General features: G+C 36.0%; 1 protein-coding gene across 2 annotated transcripts in view; it reads right to left on the reverse strand.

Moving 5' to 3' along the window:
* Positions 1-516: 516 nt before the first annotated feature.
* LOC150075080 (metal cation symporter ZIP14-like) overlaps positions 517-24809 on the reverse strand; it is a 142546-nt gene continuing 118253 nt past the window's right edge. For both annotated transcript variants that reach the window (XM_090388686.1, XM_090388685.1), the window contains 4 exons: positions 23531-23624; positions 9603-9755; positions 4417-4604; positions 517-716 (listed from right to left, as the gene is read on the reverse strand). In XM_090388686.1, the coding sequence (XP_090244812.1) occupies positions 588-716; positions 4417-4604; positions 9603-9755; positions 23531-23624 (564 nt within the window). In that variant the 3' untranslated portion in view covers positions 517-587. The remainder of the gene's footprint in view (positions 717-4416; positions 4605-9602; positions 9756-23530; positions 23625-24809) is intronic.

Consider the following 24809-nt stretch of genomic DNA (forward strand, 5'->3'; position numbering starts at 1 on the left):
ACTAGAAAACCCTTTTTAGCTTAAATGTTATTTATTAATAATTTTTATGATTTAATAATATTTATCAGCCACACTTTTGAAGACAGTTATTCCGGCACTTGGAGAATACATGATAAAAATACAAGAGGCAGTTTTTATATCTACAGTATTCTACCTAAAATAAGGAACTATTAATTACATTTTTATTTACAATGGAAAATAAATTTCAAATATTTACATTTTATATATATGCAAAAAAAAAATCCAGTGTGTATAAAATTATGTTTAACAGACCTATTTTTTAAACTCTGAATTAAGAAAATGAAATGATCTACCATTAAAAAAACATATATACAGTCAACATACAAAGTCACAAGTCAACATAATGGATATGAATTATACACGAATATGATGTGAAGTAAAAAACGATTTTTACAAAAAATATTTAGTTTTATGCAGAGTTATAATTCACAAATAATTTCTAGAACTATTGAACTTTATTTTTTTTATTTTTTTTTTATGAGCATAAAAATGAATGCATGTGTGGTTGTGGAACCTTGTCAATTGACAAATTAGAAATGATACAGTGCATTTGTCTGTATGATGAATTATATGTGAAAGTGGTCTTCATACACAGCTATGATGATCATAATCATAATTCCAAGTAAAATACCAATGTTTTTTAGCAAGAAAATTTTGACTGGATTTCCTGATTTGGTGTGCTTTAATTCTGGAAGCTGTTGCAAAATACAAAAGAAGAAACCAAGGTTAAAGAATATCATTTTAATAAAATGACTTTAAAAAAACAATTTATAAAAATAGACAGAATTTACTTGCATATAAAGATGACTAAGATATACATGTTTTGTCAGAAATAACAAAATTAAGCATATAAGCAAAGGTGCTGCAAAAAAAAAACCCACTCTACTATTGTAATATGGAATTCTAATGTTCTTTTAATGTAGTCAAAAAATAAAGATTCTTCAATAGTTAGAAATTTTATTAATTTTAAATTATAAAAAACACTTCCCTACACAGTTAAACACAAATTTATTCAAAAGCAATTTGTGCAGAATACTAACTGTTCCCTGTGAGGTTTGATGTTAGATTCTGCATTTCAAGAACTAACAGTTTGATCTCTTATGTCATCATCAATGTATAACTATTTAAATTAAACACCTACAAGTTGGACATAAGATAAATATTTTAATTTAAATTCTTAAGTAGCATATTATAAACTATACACAATTCATCTGAGAGCTTTAAGAATGTTTGAAAAAATGTTTTTTTCGCAATTGAGAACTGCTACTAGTGACTTCTGAAAGGATTAAGGCTGGCTTCCTTACTTAAGAAGTGGCTAAAGGATGGCAAGTCCTAATGTGAATCAGTGGAATGAATGCTAATGACACAGGAGTTGGTTCACAAGAAAACTTGTGTTCTTTCTCCCCTGCCATTAGACAGAGTTGCCACTAGCAACCTTCAGATAGTTTAAAGGCAATCTGTTTATTGTTTATAGCTGGTAGATTGTTGTCATAGCTGGTAGATTTCTCTGTAGATCATGGGATAGTTGTGACTGGCAAATTATGAATGGGAAGAGGTTCAGTTTTTAACTGCCAGTGTCTTAATCTCTCCCATCCATATTCTTCCAATCACAGCTATCTATCCCATGATTTACAGTTAAACAAGCAATATCAGAATAGGCAAAATATTCCTATTGGGAAAAAAAAAGAGAAGTCTGATTGAAAATTTGTAATTAGCAAACAGAAACAAAAAAAAACCATTTCACACATCCATTCCCTCTAAAAGTTGGTTTTTTCCAGTTCCTCCTTGAATTTAAGCTATCAACTTGCACAGTGACAGAAGGAAGTTTGTTCCAGCAATCAACTACTCAGTGGCTAAAAGCAAATTTCCACACACTTATTCTACAACAGTCTTTCCTCAATTTGAATTTATGCTCCCTAAGGTTTGTAATCTGAGAAAGAGGAAGAAACCCATCAGAATTGAACCTGCTCAACCCATTCAAGGCTTTATACACTTTGCAAGTACAGATCACCTCGCTAGTCTCCAGATATTACAATTTGCAGAACTTAAGCCTTTCTTCTTAAGAGGACCCCCTTGTTCCCCTCACTACATGTGAATTTGACATGTGAAGCAACATGTGAATTTGACAGAATAAGTTTAAGCCAGAGAATGTTGAAAAGAGAAGATTCCAAATTATTGAGTCTGACAGGAAATATCAGAGCAGACATATGCAGAAGTACCACCTTTGAATTGAAAAGAATCAGAACAAATAATTAGGACAACTGAGATGAGTAGTGGTTGAATCAACTGATAATTGGGATTCTGTCAAAAAAAAAAAGTGTGGTTTGGCTGACCATAAGTGGAAATGGACATCATTGTGATTTGAACTGAGACCATGTATATTTGGGAAATGAAGTGTTTGGGAGGTATAGAGTAATGAAGTTTTTGGATATGGCATACATACATAAAAAATCTATCCAGCCTGCTCTGCACAAACAAACTTCTCAAATATTCACCACCAGTTTCTCAAATGGCAATTTGCAGTTAATTCTTTAGCATAGAGAGACTTTAGAATTAAAGTCCAATCCTGTCTTATTTCTTGTAATAAAGTCTGCTTTACCCATGATCATCTTCAGCAACACACATTGAGATCAGAACACAACTTTATTGGAGATCAAGCTCAAACTTCTAAAGCTTCCTTGGCATAAGCATATTACAAATATCACTTAAATATCATTTATCATTTAAATATGATAAATGATATTTAAGTATAAAAAATATAAAAAATACAAATATCATTTAAATATGTACAGTATACATATTTAAAAAAAAAAAAAAAAAAAACTGGTCTTTTACGCTGTTACTTTTCTTTCGAACAGCTGTTAATTCTGTTACGTAAGTCACAAAATCTAACTTTTTACAGAATATTGTTCCCAAAAACTGATTTTGAATAGTGTTCCCAAACTTAACTGATTCTATCCAACAGAGCAGCCAGGTTAATTAAATGGACCCTCTCCATTATGCACACATTGTTTTGCTAATGTGCTGTTTTTTTTATAGATATTTTTGTGGACACCATTCTTCTGAATTTGTATTTAATTTCAAATCTCTTTTATCTCTTTTAAATCTCTTTTAAACTTCTCTGAAAATGTGTATCAGACAGTGAACATAAACTAAGTCAGCTTCAAACTCTTTGAACTAGCTTTTCATTTATTCCTTCTGTTTTTTGGAACAGTCCTCCTCCTTATACATTTCCTAACCATCAGCTAGTGGTAACTCATGTTTGAGTTCCAGTTGGCAATTGTTTGTATAATTTAATTATTCTAATTACCTGCTACTATACCATAAAGGAGCAAGTAATACTGCTTTAGAACAATATTGTTTACTCCTATGCTGTGCAACATGCTGCACACAATAATATAATTTTGTGATCTCATGTTAGTCAGCCATGAAAACCAAGCACTGAGATTATGTTCAATGACATTTCCATGCATGCAAACAGTTCACATATATGGTAGAGCTATTGAGCTCACATGGGTTGCAGAATGTCTGCAACTCAGCATATACTTTGTAGACATTTTGCATTTTCTTATGCTTTCACAAAGATGAAAGAAGTGCAGAATTATGCAATTATAGCAGCAGCCTTATGAATACAGTTTAGTTTTATACTTAAAAACAATAAGTCTTAAGTACTGATTTTTGAAACCTGAGGTTTCAAATTAAAATTGTATTAAGTTGGCAACCACAACTTAATGTCCTGAGCTACCACTGACATCAGATATCTTCTCAACCCTTATGGTATTAGAGTATTACAGGTTTCCAATCATACAGGTTTGGAGTTACCATAAAAATAAATAATATAAACACACCATTCATACATCAATTCATCTGTTTAATTCTTACATCGTTAACAACCATTCACCTCCTGTGAAGTTCTGGTATATTCTTATATGCATAAAAGTATTGCATAAAAACAAATTCAATGAAAGAAGAGAAATATTTCTTGCCCATCTCCATCATCGAATACCCTGTGACAGAACAAATAACAGAAATTGATTCAAAGATACTGTCTTATAATGCTGTTACCCTTCTAGGTTGAATTAAAATATTTCAGTTATAGCATTATATATATATATGATCCTTTAAATCAATGATTGCCAAACAGTATGCAATGGCACATCTGTGTGCTGTGATCCTTTTCAGGTGTTCTGCAAAATTAGGAAGAACTCCATTGAATTCAATGGCAATCACTATTTAAGTGTGCTATGAATATGCATCGTAACTTCAAGTGTAAAAGACTGGGAACCACTACTCTACATGACTCAAATACTGCCTAAATGCTATAAATATTGTATGACATAAGCTTACAGTTTGAATTAAAACAATTGTACAAATACAACCATGATTTCTACTTACCATTTCAGCTAGTGCAACAAATAAGAAAATACCAGCAGTGGCAGCCAAAATCCACTGACGTGCTTCTACATCCTCTCCAAGCTGAATACCGATGTAAAGACCAACAAAACATATCAGAGCTGATAAAAAGTTTATGATCAGTGCTTTCCAGAAAGAAAGTCCTGTTGATAACAGCACAACAAAATCTCCTGAAGAAGAAAAAAAGTTTTTCAGAGATAGAAAGTAATGAAGTTAACATAAAATTGTTCATTATTTGTAATGAACAGTATTTTCTACAGATTCTAATAAAATCCTTTACTTTCACACATGTCAATAAATAAAGCAAGAAGCAATGAAATTAAATAACATTTATATAATTATAAAGAAAGATTAAACAAAAAGAAAAACACCCATCATTCAAATGGTAGTCCCTTGGAAATGCTGCTGCCCAATTCCCATGTACTTACATATGAATGGCTTCTAAAAAAAAAGAATAGGATATAAATCAAAGGAGAAAATTGATTCACCAGAAGAATAACAAAAGGTTAATGAATATAATGAAATATCTGTATATCATTGGCAAAATCCTATGAGCTGTCCTGGTAGCTTGTCTGTACTACTCTGAGAACTTCATATCTTTCACTTTATCTTCACTTTCTCTCTAATGACTTTTATCCCAAAAGTGTTATAAAGTGTTATCCCCACCTCATCTGGCAAGGTTGGTTGTGAGTTGAAGGAATGCTACCCTCCCATTTTGAATAATGGATTCATTTAATATTGCTCCTTCCTTGACAAATAGGATATCTGCGCATCCTATCTGAGAATATAATTCAGAACTAAGAGAACTGACCAGTTGGAGGTTCCTTCTGAAGAGCTGGGTGAAAAGCTTTTCTTTGGAAATCTATGGTAGTATTTGTGAATTAAGAGCACATGTCCTTTTCTTTACCTCTGACATTAGCATTGGAATACAATGCAAGAAAGTATGATTATATAGCATCAGCCAAAAAAAAAACCCCTCCCATTTCACTCATCTATTCACTCCAAATGCTTGTCCAGCTCAGCCTTAAATTTATTTAAGGCATCAACTTCCACAATAAGAGATGAAAATCTGTTCCAGCAATCAACTACCTGCTGGCTAAAGGCAAAATTCCACATAATCTATTCTACAACTGTCTTTCCTCAGTCTGAATCTATGTCCCCTCAGGTTCTTAATCTGAGAGAGAGGAAGAATCCCATCAGCACTGAGCTTGCTCAACCCATTCAAGGCTTTATATACCTCAAATCAGATCACCTTGCATGTGCCTAGTCTCCAGCACTGCAATTTGCAGAATTTAAGCCTATCTTGGTAAGAGCACCTCTTTGTTCTCCTCAATCTTGTTGCCCTTCCTCGTACTTGTTCTAGCAACTACATCCTTTGTAAAATGAAGTCTCCAAACCTGTACACAGTATTCAAGGTATTGCCTGACCATTGCCTTGTACAATGGGATAATCACCTCTTTGTCCCTGCTAGGAGAATTCCTATATATCATTGACAAGACTCCATAACCTGCTCTGGCAGCCTGTTTGTACTGGTCAGCAAACTTCATATCTAACTGCACACAATTATCCCCAGGTCTTTCTCACTCTCCACTTCCCTGAGTGTAGTACCACACAGTTGGTACTCTTGGGTTACTGCTACCCATATGCAGTACTTTGCATTTGTCAATATTAAACTTCAGTTGTCACTTCTTCTGAACCCATTTGCCCAACTTATCTGGATCCAGTTGCAGTAGCATACTGTCTTTACTGTCATTAACAACACTGCCAACCTTTTTATTATCTGCAAACTTGGACATTAAGCCTGATATACCCTCATCAGTATCACTGATAAATACACAAAACAACAATGGGCCCAACACTGGGGAACTCCACTAATAACCAGTCCACAAAGAGCAGTGTCCATTGATTACCACTCTGTTGTCTCCCACTCAACCATCCCTTTATCCATTGTAGCAACTTGCCCTTAATGCAATACTGCTCCAATTTGTACAGCAGTCTTCTATGTGCAACAGTATCAAAAGCTTTCCTGAAATCCAAGTATATGATATCAAAATTATTTTTTGAATCCAGTTCCTTTCGCTACATCATAGTAACCAATCAAATTGGTCAGACAAGACCACCCTTTAACAAATCGATGCTGTGTCTTAACTACTACTGCAGTCTTATCTAGATGATCCTGCATTGCTTCTTTAACCAGTGACTTATTTTCCCTGGAACATAACTAACAGGTCTATAGTTACTTGTGTCGCATTTTGAACTCCCTTTGTGAATTGGGGATACATTTGCACACCTCCAGTGTCTAAGGAAGCTCCATAATTATGGCTAAGAGTCTGCTTACTTCCTTTGCTGCCTCCTTTAATATAACTGGAGAGATCTCATCCACCCCAGGTGCCTTTCTTAAATTTAACTTCAAAAATTTCTCCTCCATTTTGCTCTGTTATTACAATATCACTTAGCTCCCCATTAGAGCTTGATAAGCTTCTGGCATTTCCCTCCTTGAATGTAGATGCAAAATACTCATTCAGTTTATCAGCATGATCATCTATAGTCAAACTATATGTTAAGTGGACCAATCTGTTTAATCCCTTTCCTCCCAGAGTTTACATAAGTAAAGAACTCTTTGCATCCTTTGCCAAAGATTTCTCGTAATCTGCCTTCACCTTCTTAACCTCCTTTGTGACTTGATTACAGACTAGTTTATATCTGAAATGCACTCCTGTGCCACCTGATAATTTATATGCATCCATGCATTTTTCTTTTCTACCACTAGCCTCATTAATTCATTTTACATCCATTTAGGCCTAAACCTTGAACAGTATTTCTTAGATGGTATGAAAAGCCTAGTTGCCTCCAAGATTAAGTCCCTGAAGGCTTCCCATTTAGAATTCATCATTGGTAACACCAATTTATCCTACTGTATAGAATTTAAAAACTGTCTGAGACCACTGTGCTCACCTTTATGAAAGCAAAAGCCCTTCCCTTTACCCTTGATGGTAGTTGCATCTTTAAGTAAATCCTGCATCAGTACACTGTGATCATGTCCACCCAGTAGTTCCTTTATCTGCAAATTCTTAATGCATGAATAATCACTACTGAGAATCAGATCAAGAGAATTACTTGCTCTGGTTGCCTCTCAAACGCATTGCTGTAGAAAACATGTCATCCAATAAATCCACAGAAGTCTTGCTGGTGTGCAAGTGACCAACCAACAAGTTCCAGTCAAAAATTGGAAATTTAAAATCTCCATTATTAGACATTCTGATTTCCTGGCTCACTATTTTTCTGCACAGTTGTTCATTGTACTCATCAGATTCATTAGGCCTATAACACACACCTACTCCCATTTTCCCTTTCCTAGTGTTTATGTTACACCACAGTGACTCAATATTGCATTGTCCACCAATGTCAATTGGATGCACTTCCTTAGATTTTTGTGTTTCTTAACTAACAGCATAATACAAGACCAATGCCTTATACAAGCTCCCTTGTATAAGGCATTGGTCAGGCCACACCTTGAGTACTGTATACAGGTCTGGAGGCCTCATTTCAAGAAGGATGTAGAGCTGCTGGAACGAGTACAGAGAAGGGCAACAAGATTAGTGAATGGAACAAAGGGTTGCTCTTACGAAGAAAGGCTTAAGTTTTGCAAATTACAGAGCCTGGAGACTAGGCATCGCCGAGGTGATCTGATAGAGGTGTACAAGGCTTTGAATGGCTTGAGCATGCTCAATGCCGATGGAATTCTTCCTCTTGCTCAGAATAATCACCTGAGAGGGCATAAATTCAAATTGAGGAAGGACGGATGTCGGATAGATGTGCGGAAATTCGCCTTTAGCCAGCGGGCAGTTGGTTTGTGGAATAGACTTCCATCGCTTGTTGTTGAAGTTGATAGCCTAAACAAATTTAAGGCTCAGCTGGGCAGGTATTTCGAACGAATTGAGGGGTGAAATGGGAGTAGTGGTTGTTTTTTTTTTTTTCTTTTTTTTTTGGCTGATGCTGAATAAGCTTGCTTTCTTGCATCATATGCCTCTACTAATGCTAATGCTAATAACCCCTCCTCTCTTCCTGTGCTGTCTATCCTTTCTGTACACATTGTACTCCCCAAATTACAATTCTGCACTGCTTATATCTGTGTGATGCCAAGTCTCTGATATAACAACAATATCTGCCTTGGATGTCTTGACCAGCACTTAATTCAAATTTATTAACTATACTTCTAGCATTGGTGCACATGCAAGTATACATGCACCTGTTCCAACTCTTAGTTACTGTAACACAGCCCACATATTTACTTATTTCACTAAGACTTCCAGTACTGGAAATCTACAGCAGGTTTCTTTCCAGGCTGCTGCTCATTCCAATAGAATCAATGCAAGAATCACTTTCGCCTCTGCCTGCGGCCACTGTTAATCTTTTAGTCTATGTCCCTCAAGCTAGCAGTTTTCTGACCTACCTAACACTGCATCAACTATCGAGGCAGTGTTAGGTGGGTCGGAAAACTGCTTTTGATATCAAAACATTTGATCTGCTTTTGATATGAAAACTTGCTACTAATGCAATATTAGTAATCTAATAATGATATGTTTATTAGATGTAATTTGTTAGCAACAGCAACAACTATTTAGCCCCAAAAAAAAAAAAAAAAAAAGTTGTTACTTCACACTTGCTTCCTCTTACACAAGTATCAAATAGCATCCTATGATTTTCTGTGACACATAATGCAATCATCAATGTTGAGTACATTGACAACTGTTCAATATTAGCACAATGACTGAACTCTTACAGCAATGCTTGGTTCTTGTGTACAGACTTGGTACACAGTTTTATTTGTTTTTTGCTAATTCTGAGGTTACTACACTGAATAAACTATTGATAAAATTGAGGTTTGTTCTAATTTACACATGAATACAAAAGTAAGTGTTTACTTTTAGCTATAAATTACAGGCTTACTTTTCAGCCAATTATTTTTGGGAGATATTAAAGGATTGCTCCTCAACATCCCAAAACTTAGACACATTGAATGCACCCTCTCAAATATAGGTGACAGCAAACAAACACTAACATTAATTTACATATGATTATAATATTAACATTAATAAACACTATAATTAAAGTTTAAATGCACTGTATATGTTGGAGAATAAGTGAGTAAGCACAAAATACTGTACCTAGTTCATGAGGTAGTTCATGGCAAAATATAGCCAATGATGTTGATAATCCACCTTGAAGTCCAGAAGAAAAGGCTGCTCCAATAGCAAGGCCATCACTAAAGTTGTGTATGGTATCTCCTAAAGTTATCATAACAGCAAGAGAAGTCAAACCTGAAAGATGCCAAGTGTGAATACAACATTATTTTGTCAAGTTACTAACAATATGAGTGAGTATATTTCATTTCATACAATTATGAAATTGTTTCATACAAAACATTTGATAATGAAATATCTCCAACCACCACTATTGTTAAAGTATATTGTATTTAACAATGTTTTTTATTCTTAAGCAATATTGTTTAAAAATAAATTATATTGCTATAAAAACATATTTATGAATTTTTACTGCATTTTCTGTTTATATATTAAGTATATATACACCACATATTCAAGTTTTTAAAATTGACCTAAGTGACATGAAGCTATTTAAGAAATCTCACACACCCTTTTTTTTCCCTTAGAAATTAAAAAGTTATTCACTTGTGAATAATTTCTTCATAATTTTAAGTCCAGAATAAAGGTGGCCTTTTGAGTTTGTTGTTTATGATACACAGGAAAAAAAACCCTTTAAATAAAGGAACCACAGGCAGAGATAATATATTGTGGGATTTTCTTTCACAGCAGTTATTTCTTTGAAAAAAGTGCTGCAAAAGAAAACAAAAGGAACCTTCACTTTTCTCCAATCAATGGCAGGACATCATATCCCCCACACTCACTTGTACATCCTAGTTTGCTGTTCACCTTGGCACATACTATATCACAGGACTCTTTGCCTTGATGACTTCCGCTTTTTTTTTTTTTTTTTTATGAAAACCCCAAACACAAGATGTATTAGAACCTATAGTACTTAGTACCATGCTTCGGTTGGAGGTTGAGAAGACGAAAGAATGAATGAACGAGGCAGTTGAATGAATAAACGAGGAAGATGAAAAGTTGGTTCTGTGAGTTCGAAGTTGAACAGTAAATGGATGTTGGCAGCATGTGTTCGGACTGTTTTGAAAGAGAGAGAGAGAGAGGGGGAATTATTGAAGCCAATTCAGAAGAACCGTGCCCATGGAGGTATCTGTAGAAAAGGCATGCAGCAGAAACAGTACATCTATAAGACAGCAAGTGGAGAGACGGTTAAAGATGAGTCATTAATTAACCTAACTGCCCTCTTCTGAATGGAATCTAGAAACCAGAGAGGTTTTGGGGGCACCGCCCCAGATGTGGGAACAATATTCCATGGTAGGATGGATTTGCGATTTGTACAGAGTGAACAGCTGTTTGGAAGAAAAGTAACACCGAGAGTGAAAGAGAAAACCAAGTTTTTTAGATGCAGAAGAAGCAATATTTGTAATGTGCTTGTGCCAAGAGAGATTAGAAGTCAGGGTAATCCCCAAAAGAGAGAGATCATTTTGCCTAGAAATTGGAGTGTCACCAAAGATAAGCATAGGAGCAGAAGAATCCTTTTTACAAGATAAGACAAGACTGAGTATTAGAAGGATTGAAATAAACTAAGTTGTCTTTGCCCCACTGGAGAATTACCTGGAGATCGGCATTTAAGGAATTGGTAGTGGATATTCGAGAAGTTGAAGCTGATTGAGCACGGCAAGATTTCTCAAAATGGAAAGTGGAATGCAATGTGCTAACATCGGCAAAACTATGGATAGGATTTCCAGTCAATCGAAGAAGGTTTTTTTTTTTAGTGCAAAAGCAACTTTGGCCATATTGCACTTATCTATTAATGTTTAGTGACAAGGATGTTTATATATCTTAAATATGATTTATATCTGGTCAAAATATCCTATTAATTTTAAATAAGTGAATATATTTTCAATGTTGGAGTTATCGCCTAGGATTTGTGATAAGGTCAGAGAATCTTGGAAATTTATAGGGGGATGGAAGGCTGATTGTCGCACCATGTGGTATTGTGGACATTCTATAAGGAAATGTTTTACAGTGAGTTGACAAGAACCGTGAAGGCATTCTGGAGGATTTGCTTTGGTGAGTAAATAATAGTGTGTAAGATGTGTATATCCAATGCGTAGTCTGGATATAATGACTTCTTCGTGCCGATTCTTGCGAAGACTATTTCCATGGCTGTAGTTCACGTTTTATTTGAAAAAGTTTGTTTGATTCATTTTGCCACATTTGTGACCACTGATTGTGGAGAAACTGTTTTATGATAGGTCTGTAATCAGTATATGGAACTTTGTAAAGCCTTTGGTTTGTGTTTGTAGGATTCTTTGCTGCTCTATCAGCTCTTTCATTACCTTCAATGCCTGTATGTCCTGGGATCCAACAGAATTTTACTTGACTCATTTTGCTTTTAAGTTTCACAAGGTGAGCTTGTATCTGATAGAGAATGGAATGTGATGGAGTCTGTCTTTGTTGGAGAGCATGTATTGCACTCAATGAATCTGTGTATATGAGATGTTTTAGAAGAGGGGAAGAAGCTATGTATTTTAAGGTCATTTGTAGAGCGAATAGTTCAGCAGAATAGCTACTGCATTGGTTTGGAAGTTGTTGTGAAAGAACAGTGTATGGAAAGACCACTGCAGCACCAACTTTGGTGTCTGTTTTAGAGTTGTGTGTGTGTGTGTGTGTGTGTGTGTGTGTGTGTGTGTGTGTGTGTGTGTGTGTGTGTGTGTGTGTGAAGGTATTCTGAGAACTGTGATGCATGCCAGACATTTGCCAGAGTGCTTTTTCCCCATTGTTGAAAGTAAGTGTCACAGTTTGGCATGAAAGTGTGCCATGGTGGAATACTTATGCTATTATCCTCATGTACATTGTCAAAGCTTAGGCCCCATTTTGAGATTGTTTCTTTTAGTCGTATTCCGGCTGGTTGATTTACTGTGGGTTTATTGTTGTAGAGGAATTCCCATTGTGGATTGAAAAGATACTGCCAAGTAGGATGAGGAAAACTGGATTTTAATTGCATAGTTTAATAGCAGCATTTGCCTCTGGAGATATGAGGGCTCATGAGTCTCTGCATATAAGCTTTGTACTGGTGATGTTCTGTATGCACCTAAAGAGATTCATAAGGCACTATGATGTATGGAATCAAGCCATTTGATGACACTTGGTCTGCATGAGCTATACACAGGTGGCCCCCATAGTCAAGTCCTATTCTGATTATAGCATGGTATAGGTGAAGAAGTGTGAACCAATCGGCTCCCCACTTCATTGCAGAAAGAAGTCTGAGAATATTTAGTTTTTTTTTGACAGGTTGTTCGGAGGTATTTGATGTGTTCCAAAAAGTTAAGTTTTTTTTATCAAGAATCAGGCCAAGGAAAAGTATACTATTTGCTAGAGGTATCAGCTGGTTTTCTTGTTTTATTTCTGGATCTGGGTGCATTTTTCGTTTTCTACAGAAGTGTATGGCTATTGTTTTTTGTTGTGATAATCTGTAGCCATTGTTTTTAGTCCACAATTCTATTTTGTTCACTGCGCTTTGTAATTGTCTTTCTATCATGTTCATGTTTTGTGAATGGCAAGAAATAGTAACATCATCTGCATAAAGGAATGTTTCAACTGTTTTTGACAGGTCTTTTATAATAGTTTATTTTGATGACAAATAAGGTTGCACTCAGCACTGAGTGCTTGGGGTACTCCTTCCTGTGTGTATATTTGTGACAGATTGTTTTGATATTTTACCTGGAAGGTTCTAACTGTCAGAAAGTTTTTTACCAAGAGTGGTAAGTTTCCTCGCAAACCAATACTGTGGAGATCTTTAAGAATGCCGTATCACCAGGTAGTATCAAAGGCCTTTTCTATATCAAGACTGACCATTATTAGATGCTCATTCTTTGGAAAGGCATTGCAAATATTTGCTTCTGCTTTTATCATGGGGTCCAGAGATGATCTGTTTTTACGAAATCCATATTGATTTATGTTAAGTACGTTATATGTTTCCAGAAACCAGGTTAATCTGTTGTTCACCATTTTCTCGAGGATTTTCCCAAGGCCAACTTGTTAGCACTATTGGTCAATAATTTGTAGGGATCGTATGATCTTTGACAGGTTTAGGTAAGGCAATTAAAAGGGAGTGAAGCCAGGAATTTGGATAGTAGTTTTCCATATAAATTCTATTCTATAGCATAAGCAATTCCTTTAGAGATTTTTGATTAAGTTGTTGGATCATTTCATAGTGAACTCCATCAGGTCCTGCTGCACTCTTACTAGACTTAGCCAGAACTTTTTGTAATTCTTCTATGTTGAAAGGTTGGTTATATGGGAGTTGTTGGTTGGTATTAAAATTGTCTGTATTTTTCAGCTACAGTTTTCATTTTCTGAAAATGATGGAGTATACTGCCAATACTGCTGATATATTTGCAAAAGTAGTTGCCAGTAAGTTTGCTATTTCCTTGGGGTTGGTTATCTCCTGTCCATTCCAGATTATTAGTGGAGTTGGAACTGAAAGAAATTTCCCATTTAGTTCCATATGACACGGGTATCTGTATTTTTGTTAATTGTGGAGGCAAAATGTATCCATGATTCCTTTCTACTTTCACGCTGGAGATATCTAGCTTTGGCTCTGGCTTTTTTAAAATTTATGAGATTGATGAAAATGGGATATTTTCGGAAGAGATTCCAAGCTTTATTCTTCTCTTTTGGCCATATTCTTCATTCATGGTGGACTGCATTCTTCAGTCCACCATGCTGTGTCATGTTTATGACATTTTCCAGATGACTGAGGAACTGTAGCTTCAGCTGCTATTAAAATTTGGTTTGTGGCATGAGATGTAGCATTGTCTATGGGCTGAGTGGTGATTATTTGTTCATCTCTTGCTGCAATTGTTTTATATTTAGTCCAGTCAGCTTTATGGAATCTCCATCTTTTTTGGCCATCGTGATGTGCAACATCATTTGTTAGTATTTTGCAGACCACAGGAAAATTGTTACTATTTAGTGGATTATTCAATATTGACCATTCAATCAATGGATATAGGACAAGTGAACATATGGATAAGTCAATTTCAGAGGCTGTTCCAGTGAGCAAATGGATGTATGTCTCAGTTCCAGTATTAAGGATAGAGGTTTTGCTCTTCCAGTAATTTCACAATCAATTTACCATGTTTGTCTTGGTGACAGGATCCCCACATGGGATGGTGCCTATTTAAATCTCCCATGATACAGACCGGAGGTGGGAGTTAGGTTACTAACTCTTCCAATTCTGAAAGAGAAAATTCTTGATTTGGGGGGAGGTAGAGTGAGACCAGTGAGAAAGTAAATTGTATTGAGACTAACTGCAACTGCTTCCAAAAAAAGTTTGGAGTTGGAGGCGTTTACACGGAATTTTGGAATCAATTAAGATTACAACTCCACCATGAGCTCCTCCGGAAAATCGGTCTTGTCTATAGGTACCGTAGTGGTTTACTGCTGTGTTTATTTGTGGATTAGGTTAGTTTCTTGAAGGCAGATGCCTACAGGGTGATATTTATCAATTAGGTTGCGAATGTCATTAAGGTTACTGCGGAAACCTCGACAATTCCACTGTATTATTGTGTGCATTATATTGGCTTTGTGTTTGTATTTGCTTCTGACTTTTTACGAGTGGGGTCTACTTGGATAGCTCAAGCTTTTTCTCTTTTCTGGGGAAGATTGGGCAAACTTCCATCTCTTCCTCAGCATGTATCTCTAAGATTGGTTCTTCTGGGATTTCTTTTTCACATGTATCCATATGATCATGGGCAGGGAGTTTGTCATCTATATCTATGTTTTTAGTATTTATGGTTGGCCGTGACATTGAAGGCATTGTTGGCGGAATTGTAACAGGTGTATTTATGGCTTGATTAGAAGTTGAGATTGAAGATGATTTTGCTGATGGAGCGAGCCCAATCAGAAATAGAGATGTTTGGTGGGATTGTAACGTTGGTTTGAACTGAAGTGGTAGTGGTGGTAACAGCAGTTATCTGTTTATGCTGTTGGACAGTTGCTACATATGAGCTTGTTAATGTAATTGGTGATATTTGTTTCTTTGCCTCAGGGTAGGAGACTGCTTGGTTTTATACTTCTGAATCATTTTTTCTTTTTTCCATGTTTCACAGTCTTTGGAGTAAGCAGAATGGTTGCCTCTACATTTTGGGCACTGTAAGGTTTGTGCAGAGTATTCGGTATGGATATGGTCTTTAGATCCACATGAAGCACATGCAGCAGTCCCTCGACATACAGTCTGTGAATGCCCAAATTTTTGACATTTATAACATCTGATTGGGTTCGGTACATATGGTCCGACATTACAGTTCAAGTATCCGGCTTTTACAGATGTTGGTGGATTTGGCAAGTTGAAAGTTAGTATAATGTTTCTGGTTGGAAGTAGTGAACCATCCTTTTTGATTAGTATTCTTTTTACATGAATAAAATTTTGTTCTGAAAGCTCTTGTTTAATTTCTTGCTCGAATACATGTAGAAGATCCCATTCTGTTACAACTCCTTTTGAGTAGTTTAAGGTGGCATGAGGTGACACTTCTATGGGAGTTCCTCCAAGTGTTTTCAATTTAAGTTGCTTGTTAGAATGCTTGGATTGTGTTGTTTCAACAAGCAGGTCACCTGATTTTAGTCTGCAAACCATTTTTGGTGAGCCAGTGACATTCTCTAAACTTTTCGGGATCAGCAAAGGAGAAAGCTTGCTGACTGGCTGGTCAGTCAAATACAGGCATACCTCGGTTAACGTTACCTCTGATAACGAAGCTTCGATATAACGAAGTCGGCAATTTCAAGCCCCATTTAATATAAAAAAAATATATATTCCAGTTCAATCACCTGAAATCTAAACAAACTGAAGAAATTACGGAAACCTTTGGGGCTTCTCGTGGTTGGTTCGAGAAATTTAAAAAACGGGCCAGGATTCATAGTGTAAAATTAACAGGAGAAGCTGCAAATAAGTTTCCAGAAAAACTAAAGGAAATCATTGAACGTCAAAATTTTCCAAATTTGGTGTTCAATGTTGACGAAAGCGGTTTGTTCTGGAAACGGCTACCAACAAAAAGCTTCATTTCTATTGAAGAAAAATCAGCTGCTGGGTTCAAAGCAGCCAAAGACCGTTTAACGTTACTCTTTGGATCAAATGCCTCTGGCGATTATAAATTAAAATTGTTATTAGTTTACCATTCAGAAAATCCGAGGGCATTAAAAGGTAACATAAAAATGAATTTACCTGTAATATGGAAAGCAAATAGAAAAGCGTGGGTTACCAAGGAGTTATTTACTGATTGGTTTGATAACCACTTTTGTCCTGAAGTAAAACGGTATTGTCAAAAAAAAACAACTTTGAAGAAAAAGCTCTTTTGTTGTTAGACAATGCTCCGGGACATCCTACTGATCTTAACACGTTGGACACATGCATTCCTGTCAAAGTTGTGTTTCTTCCAGCAAACACAACTTCCCTGATTCAACCATTGGATCAGGGAGTAATAGCATCATTTAAAGCTTATTATCTGCGTCGAACATTAAGCAGTTTAACTGAACTAGAGGATAAAGAGGAAATGACAGTTAAAACTTTTTGGAAAAACTACACCATTAAAAACGCAATTGAAAACATTGATAGTTCTTGGAAAGAAATCACTAAGAAATGCTTAAATGGAGTTTGGCGCAAAATATGGCCAGAAGTTGTACTAGAAGAAGAAAATAACATCCAAGAAATTAGAAATGAAGTTATCCAGATGGCTCAATCAATAGGTTTCGAAAATGTCGATGAAGAGGATGTTAGAAATTTATTGAATGCAGAAGATGATGGTTTTTCAGTGGAAGATTTAGAAAACCTTGTTAGCAACGAAGACAAAGATAATGAAGACGAGGTTAAAGAAGTTCCTGCCGAAAAAGTGTTAACAACCAAAGATTTAAAAAGGTGCTTAAATGACATTGAAAACGTTTTAAATTTTTTTAGTGAAAATGATCCTGATTTAGGAAGAAGTGTTATTGTTAAGCGATCAGTGTTAAATGCAATAACTCCGTATAGGCAATTGTTAAATGAAAGAGAAAAAGAGCATAAACAACAACTTTAGACTCTTATTTTAAAATGTGATTTCACTTTGTATGTAAGTTGACTGTTTATTTAATAAAACTTTTCTTTGTTCGAAAAAAAAAAGCTTTTCATTTTCTTTACGTAGGAACGTATCCCTATTCTGGCCATAGTATTTTTACCTCTGAAAACAAAGTTTCGCTTAACGAAGTAATTTCGTGGAACGCATCCTATTCGTTATTCAAGGTATGCCTGTAATGTATTATGAGGAAACGAGGCCAGATATTCTGGTCTGTATCCTTCTTTTGTCTCTTTGCATAGGAAGGGTTGTAATCTTCCTGCTCTCTAGAATGTGATGGGGCATTGATCCCGCAAGAGTCAGTATTGGTATGGTCCATCTTTGCTCCTTTTAGCCCTTGGCAGAGAGACTTTTCTGCCAAGATTTCCGGCCCCGCCACGGGGAGGCAGGAGCAGTGCCTGGTGTGACCAAGCAAGGAGTAGTCAGGGTTAGTAATATATTATGAGAAAATAAAGAAAGGTGGCTTTCCTTCCTTGCTCTGTACAGGGACTTTTGTTACGAGAGCTGTTATAAAATAAATAGATTTTTTAACGATAAGGACAAAAAGGAACTGTAAATCGCGGAAGTACAGAGAAATCACTTAGTCACAATCGCTTGGCACCCGGGGCCGGAAGAAGGTCATTAATATACAAGAGGAAAAGAGTGGGGGAAAGAACTGAACCTTGGGGGACACCAGCATTAGTGGAAAAGTTAAGACAGAGCCATCTACCATCACCCTCAATGAACGATCAGAGAGAGAAAACTGGATAACCAATTACAAATAACAGTTAGCAAACCATAAGATGGAAGCTTGTTTAGGACACCTTTATTCCAAACACGATCGAAAGCCTTTGAGATGTCAAGAGCAACTGCTTGTGTTTCACCGAACTTTTCCATTGAATTTGTCCATAAGTGGGTAACATAAGCCAGAATATCACCAGTGGATCAACACTGGCGGAATCCATACTGGCAATTGTTGATCAGGCAGAAGGTTTCTAGGTAATTTAAGAGTTGGTGGTTAATTGATTTCTCCATTACTTTAGAAAGAGTAGAAGTAATTACAATGGGACGATAACTGGATGGGAGGGATTTGTCATCCTTTTTAGGAACTGGCTGGATATGAGCAAATTTCAAGCAGAAGGAAAAACACCTTTGGAATAAGAAAGTGAAAAAAGCGGCATAGAATAGGAGTAAGTTTAGGAGCACAGATTTTGAGAACAAGTGGAGAAATACCATCAGGACCTGGAGCTTTCTTAGCATCAAGATTTGTCAAAATCCTTCTGACATCCTTTTGACGGAAGACCACAGGAGGCATTGAATGGAGCATGTTGGGAATGGTGGGAGGTGTTTTACCAAGATCATTAATACAAGAGTTGGAAGAAAAATGTGATGCTAACAGGTCAGCTTTATCCTTGGCCAAAGTGACAACAGAACCAACTGGTTTTGACAGAGGTAGGGGCAGAGATGGGCAAAGGTTGCGGCCAATAGCTTTGGCAAGAGACCAGAATGCTTGGCTACCATTAGGGCAAGAAGCAAGTTTTCTACTCTTTGCCTGTTCAAACTCTAGTTTGGACTGATTAATAACTGCTTTACAATTGTTGCGAGCTTTGGTGTAAGCAGAAAATAAAACTGAAGATTTGGAAACAAGCCAATTACAATATGCAACGATCATCTCTTGAACAGCCTTAGCACATTTATTGGAAAACCAAGGTTTAAATAAACGACGAGATTTTAAAGCCGAGTGTGGAATAAAGGATTCCATTCCTACAAGAATTTCACTGACACGATCTGAGCAAACGTTGACATCAGAAGTTTTGAAACAGTAATCCGACCAAGGAAAAGAAGAAATCTCGCAGGTCATCCCATTTTGCATTCTTGTAATGCCAAACAATATGAGGTTGGGAACAGCCATGAGATAAAGGCTCCATTGGAGAAGAGACAATCACCAAGTTGTGATCTGAGGTGCCTAAAGGACCACTCCCTTTGACCGTGTACTTAGAAGGGTTGTTTGTGAGGAAAAGATCAAGCGTATTGGCTGTATGATTGGGATCGTCCGGTATTCTTGTAGGTAAATGAGCAATCTGTGCTAGGTGATTAGTAATTGCAAAAGCCTCAGCATCTCGACCAGGTGGGTCGGCGTGACTAGAAAACGGAAGCCAGCTGGAGTTGTGAACATTAAAATCAACAAGGAAAATTACCTCACTGTTAGGAAAGTTGGACTGGAGAAAGTCAAGTTGCAAAGAGAGGAAGTTGAAGCTTGGACTTCCTCTCTCCCAACTCCACTAATCACTTGGAATTCCAAGTGATTAGTGGAGTTGGGAGAACAGTAGAGACAACAGATTAATTTGACACAATGAGGTAGAGATTTTAAGCCAGAAAAGATCAAAAAGAGGAGATTCCAAATTACCAAGTCTCTGACAGGGAATATCAGAACAGACATATGCACAAGTACCACCTTTGAGGCAGAAGGAATCATACAGCGAATAATTTGGCAACTGTGATGAGCAGTGGTTGAATCAACCAATAACTGAGATTCCATCAGAAAAAGTACATGGGGGTTTGGCAGACTGCAAGTGAAAATGGACATTGTTGAGATTAGAACTGAGACCACATATATTTGTGAAATGAACTAGGAAGTGTTTGGGAGGTTTAGATCTTTTTGCAGATAAGCTTTCTCTATTAGTTTGACAATTCATGGTGTATTCAATAGTAAGAAAAAGTCGGGGGGGGGACATGCTATATGAAGTAATGAAATTTTTGGCTATGGTGTACACATGGTAAGAATATACCCAGATCCTCAACTTAATGTGGCCTCATTTTTTTCTTTATATATTTTTCTATGAACTTCACTTTTTGAGCTTAGCCATCTTTGGTATGCTTACTTTTTCTCCTTTATTAATTTCTTAATTTCCATGTTCAGCCAATCATTGTTTCATCTTTTGAGATTTTCCTATTGCCTCTCCAGCAATTTTCTTCACTGTTTCTAATCTTACACCCACAGTCACGTGAGGATGTTCTTAAACTTGAAGGTATCAGTCCCTTAACTAATAATAACTGGGAGTTATTGAAGATTTTATGACCAAAGACTAGAAGTGAAGTTTTACAATTGAAAGTGAAAAAGTATATGGAGCTGATGGAATCTATCTATTTAAATTGTAAGCAGTAAAATAGTTAACTATTATAATGAGATCATCCTCTCATTCAGGCAAACTCCTCATAGATATGTAACCATCTCTCCTAATCAAGAAAAGTGACTCAAAGGGTGAATGCACAACTATAGGACTAACTTTGGCTTGTGTTCCAGGGGAGATGATGGAACCCTTTGTTAAGAATGTAATACATGATCATAAGGACAAGAATGAAATCAAAGAAATTACATCATGGCTTTATTAATGGGAGCCGTTTTACTAATAAGCTAGCATGAGACCGTTACATTATTACAAAAGAATTAGATTTCAGAATATTCAAATCTAAGTAAATGTAAATTAAGGTTTTTGACACATCTACATGAACAACTGTGTAATTGTATAAAGTGGGGCAATGTGACATCAGGAGAAGTTACTGTGGATAAGGGGATGGTTAAGTGATTGACAGTTATATGTCACTGCTGTTCATGTGCTAATGTTTTCAGTGAGTTTCCACTGAATTTAGTGCTGGGTTACATACTGCTTCTAATATTAATGATATAGGTATGTCAAATCTAACATTTAAATTTCAGCAGATAAGTAGTTAATGGTATGCTACCTCAACAAAAATAGGTAATTATTTGGATGGGCTAAGAAATAACAATGAGATAAATACTGAAAGATGTAAGAGCTTGCATTTTTCAGTGTTATTCCTGCAAAATGCAAGTAGTAAGCCTAGTGTAATATGCCACTTGAGTAGCACCAACTCAAGGTAGTTGATAATGAAAAGGAGTTAGGAGTAATATAGTCTGTTATAGAATCCTCCAAACAGTGCAGATGGTTCTAGCAGAACAATTCATGCATTTTGCCAATAACATAGGTGAACTTTGCTAGCAGATGCAAAAAGATTTTTTCCATTATGCAAAACAGCAGTAAGACCACACCTTGAATATTGTATACAAGCTCTGTACCCAAAAAAGGGTACAGAGAAGAGCAATAAAACTAGTTTTAAGAGAACCAGAATGCTGAGAAACTAGTTCTGGAAGTTAGCATTTCGAAACCAGGCATTTGCAGGGTAATCAAGGTATTTAAAGTTTTAAAAAGGCTTATTGAACTAATTGCTGTGAGCACTTTAGTCATGCGATATATACAAGGGGTAATGAACTTAAACAGAGGGGATAAATGTAGGAACAGCCGTCTGAAAAAAAAAAAAAAATGATAAAGTTAAAAAAAAATATGTGAAAGATGAAGTAGAGGAAGGTAACACTGGTTACTTTTTTTTTTTTTTTGGCTAATGCTAAGTAAATTTGCATCTCTTTGCTAATGCCAATGCTAAAAACACCTCTTACTGTTTGATTAGGTTTGTAAAATATACTTAAACAAATGATGACATTTTAATCCTTCCCTTTTCTAGTATTACTATCTTCCAAGGTCTAGTAGATTTCTAGGACAAAATATGAAAAATTATGCATATAAAGATTGAAAGATAATTGTCCTCTGCTGGCAGTAATTTTTGAATCACAATGCAGAATTATGTTAACAATGATAATGTTCAAAATAAACTATACAAGGTGTGATCAAAAATGTTTAAGGAATGAACTAATATCTGGGAAATGAAGCTTACCAGATATTTGAATAGACCTTCTAAATAATCTCCTTGAATCATGTATATACCAATGCCAACACTTCTGCAACTATTGTAAGCATTTCTGATAGGCTTCTTTTGGAATTGTTCATGCAATTCCAGTGTTGCATTCTGGATAATTTCCTCACTCACTGCAAATCTGTGACCTTTCAAGGGCTGTAAACTTTGGGGGGGGATTCACAGGGGCTAAATTTGATAAGTATTGACCACAGTGATGCAAGAAATTCTTTTGTGGAAAATGCAGTGTGCAAGAGCACTGTCATAATGCAAATTCCCTGAGTCACTTTTCTCAGCCATTTTCTCTAAATTTCATCATGCACTCTTTGTAGAACTGAGTGTATTCCTGATTCCTGTTCATGTGGGACAAATTCATAATGAACAATGCCCTACTAGCCAAGAAAGTAAAGTATGATCTTCACAGTTGATAGATCATGTCTTGCATTTTTGGCCTTGGTCTGGGTATTTTCCAATGGGAGAACTGGGCCTTTGTTTCTGGGCTGCAGCCACACACCCACAATTCTTCATTATTGAATATCAGTAATGTGAGTCAGCAGAAACACATTCATAAAGATCCTGATATGTGAGAATTCTGCATTCAATGATCATCAGTGAGACAAATATAGTTGAAAAGTATTGCATTTTCAAATCTCATGTTAAAATTGACTGACATCCCTCAAGAAATTTCATTAACAGTTAGGCAGCTAGTTAAATATCAGTCACTCCTGATCATGTTACAAACACAAGTGATTGAATCATTGGTTTTTGCACTTGACAGGCAGCCAATGCAAGGTTCATCCTCTGATGGATAATCAACTCGTAGAACTGCTGCTGAAACATCTTCAAATGATGATCTTTTCCAAAAGCTGTTTTTAACATAGTGGGATTCGATTGCACTTTTTACTTATTTGAAATAAAATTTGCTCCTCAGTAAAATTACTCATTTTAAAATGTAATGAAGTGCATAAAACACATTCTGTTCAACATATGGTAATTAAGACTGACTTCAGTAAATAAATATATTTTGGAAAGCTGCAGAGGCAACAAAATTTTAGTATACAAAGTTAGTCCCTCAAACTTTTGACCACACCTCATAGAAAGCAAAAGGACACATACCACAGCACATAACAGATGACTTCAACATAGGCTCTTGAGAAACAGTCTGGTTATTCTCTATGTTTATTGCTGTAGAGGATGCATGAGAGTTTGCCTATAGGTTAAACGAAATACTTTGGATTAACATTAATGAAATTTTTCAGCTGTATATTCTAAATATCAAATGACCTTCTATTAAAATTTTAAAAAAAAAAATTATTCTTATCAGTATTGACAAATGAAACAATGCAGTAGTATTTCCAACAATCATTTATGCTCCTCACATGGCACAATGTCTTAAATTGGTGGTCTAAAAACCAACGATCCCTCTTATATATTCTAACAATGAAAATATGGGCCTCCCTCATTCATTTTACTCATAACCTTTGAGGACTTGTACAAAGAAAAACAGCAAAGACTTCTTTACCTATGTAAAAACTAGAAGGTAGAGGATAAATCAAATCGGTCCATTCGATATTGGTGATTGTCCTAATTATATTCTGTGATTCCTTTTGCTTCAATTGTGGAATTTTGGCATATATTCACTCTGGTATTCCATGTCAGTGACAGTCATTTGGAATCTCCTCTTTTCTGGCTTAAAAGCTCTGACCCATTCTGTCAAATTCTTCTGTTGCCTCTGTTGTTCTCCCAACTCTTTCTTCCTTTGAAACTTTTTTCTCCAGTCCAACTTTCCTAACAGTGAGGTAATTTTCCTTTATGGTTTATTAACGTTCACAACTCCAGCTGGTTTGCATTTTCTATTCACACAGACTCACCTGGTCAAGATGCTGTGGCTTTTCCAATTAATATTGACTGAGCACAGATTGTTCATTTAACTATCAGAAAACCAGACAAAAGTAAACACACAGCCAACACTCATCCTTTTTCTCAAAACAACCATTCAAATTACACAGGTGAGGTGAGTGGTCCTCTAGGCACCTCAGTCACAACTTTGTGACTGTCTTCTTCAATGGAGCCTTTCTTTTGAGCTAATCTCAATCTCTTGTTTGTCATTACAAGAATGACAAATGGGATGATCTGCATGAATTCTTTTCTTACTTTCCTTGGTTGGATTACTGTTTTAAATAGCCTTTTGTCAACTTTGCTCAGATCGTGTCAGTGAAATCCTGTATTCCACACTACCTTGAAATCTTGTCCTTTATTTAAACCTTAGTTTTCCAATAAATGTGCTAAGACTGTTCAAGATAATAATATTGCATATCAGAATTGGCTTCCATCCAAATCTACAGGTTCATTTTCTGCCTACACCCAAGCTTCTAACAGTTGCAAAGCAGTTATT

The sequence above is a fragment of the Mastigoproctus giganteus genome, chromosome 14, assembly GCF_048544385.1.
Source record: "Mastigoproctus giganteus isolate SK-2022 chromosome 14, ASM4854438v1, whole genome shotgun sequence".
Classification (NCBI taxonomy): Eukaryota; Metazoa; Arthropoda; class Arachnida; order Uropygi; family Thelyphonidae; genus Mastigoproctus; species Mastigoproctus giganteus.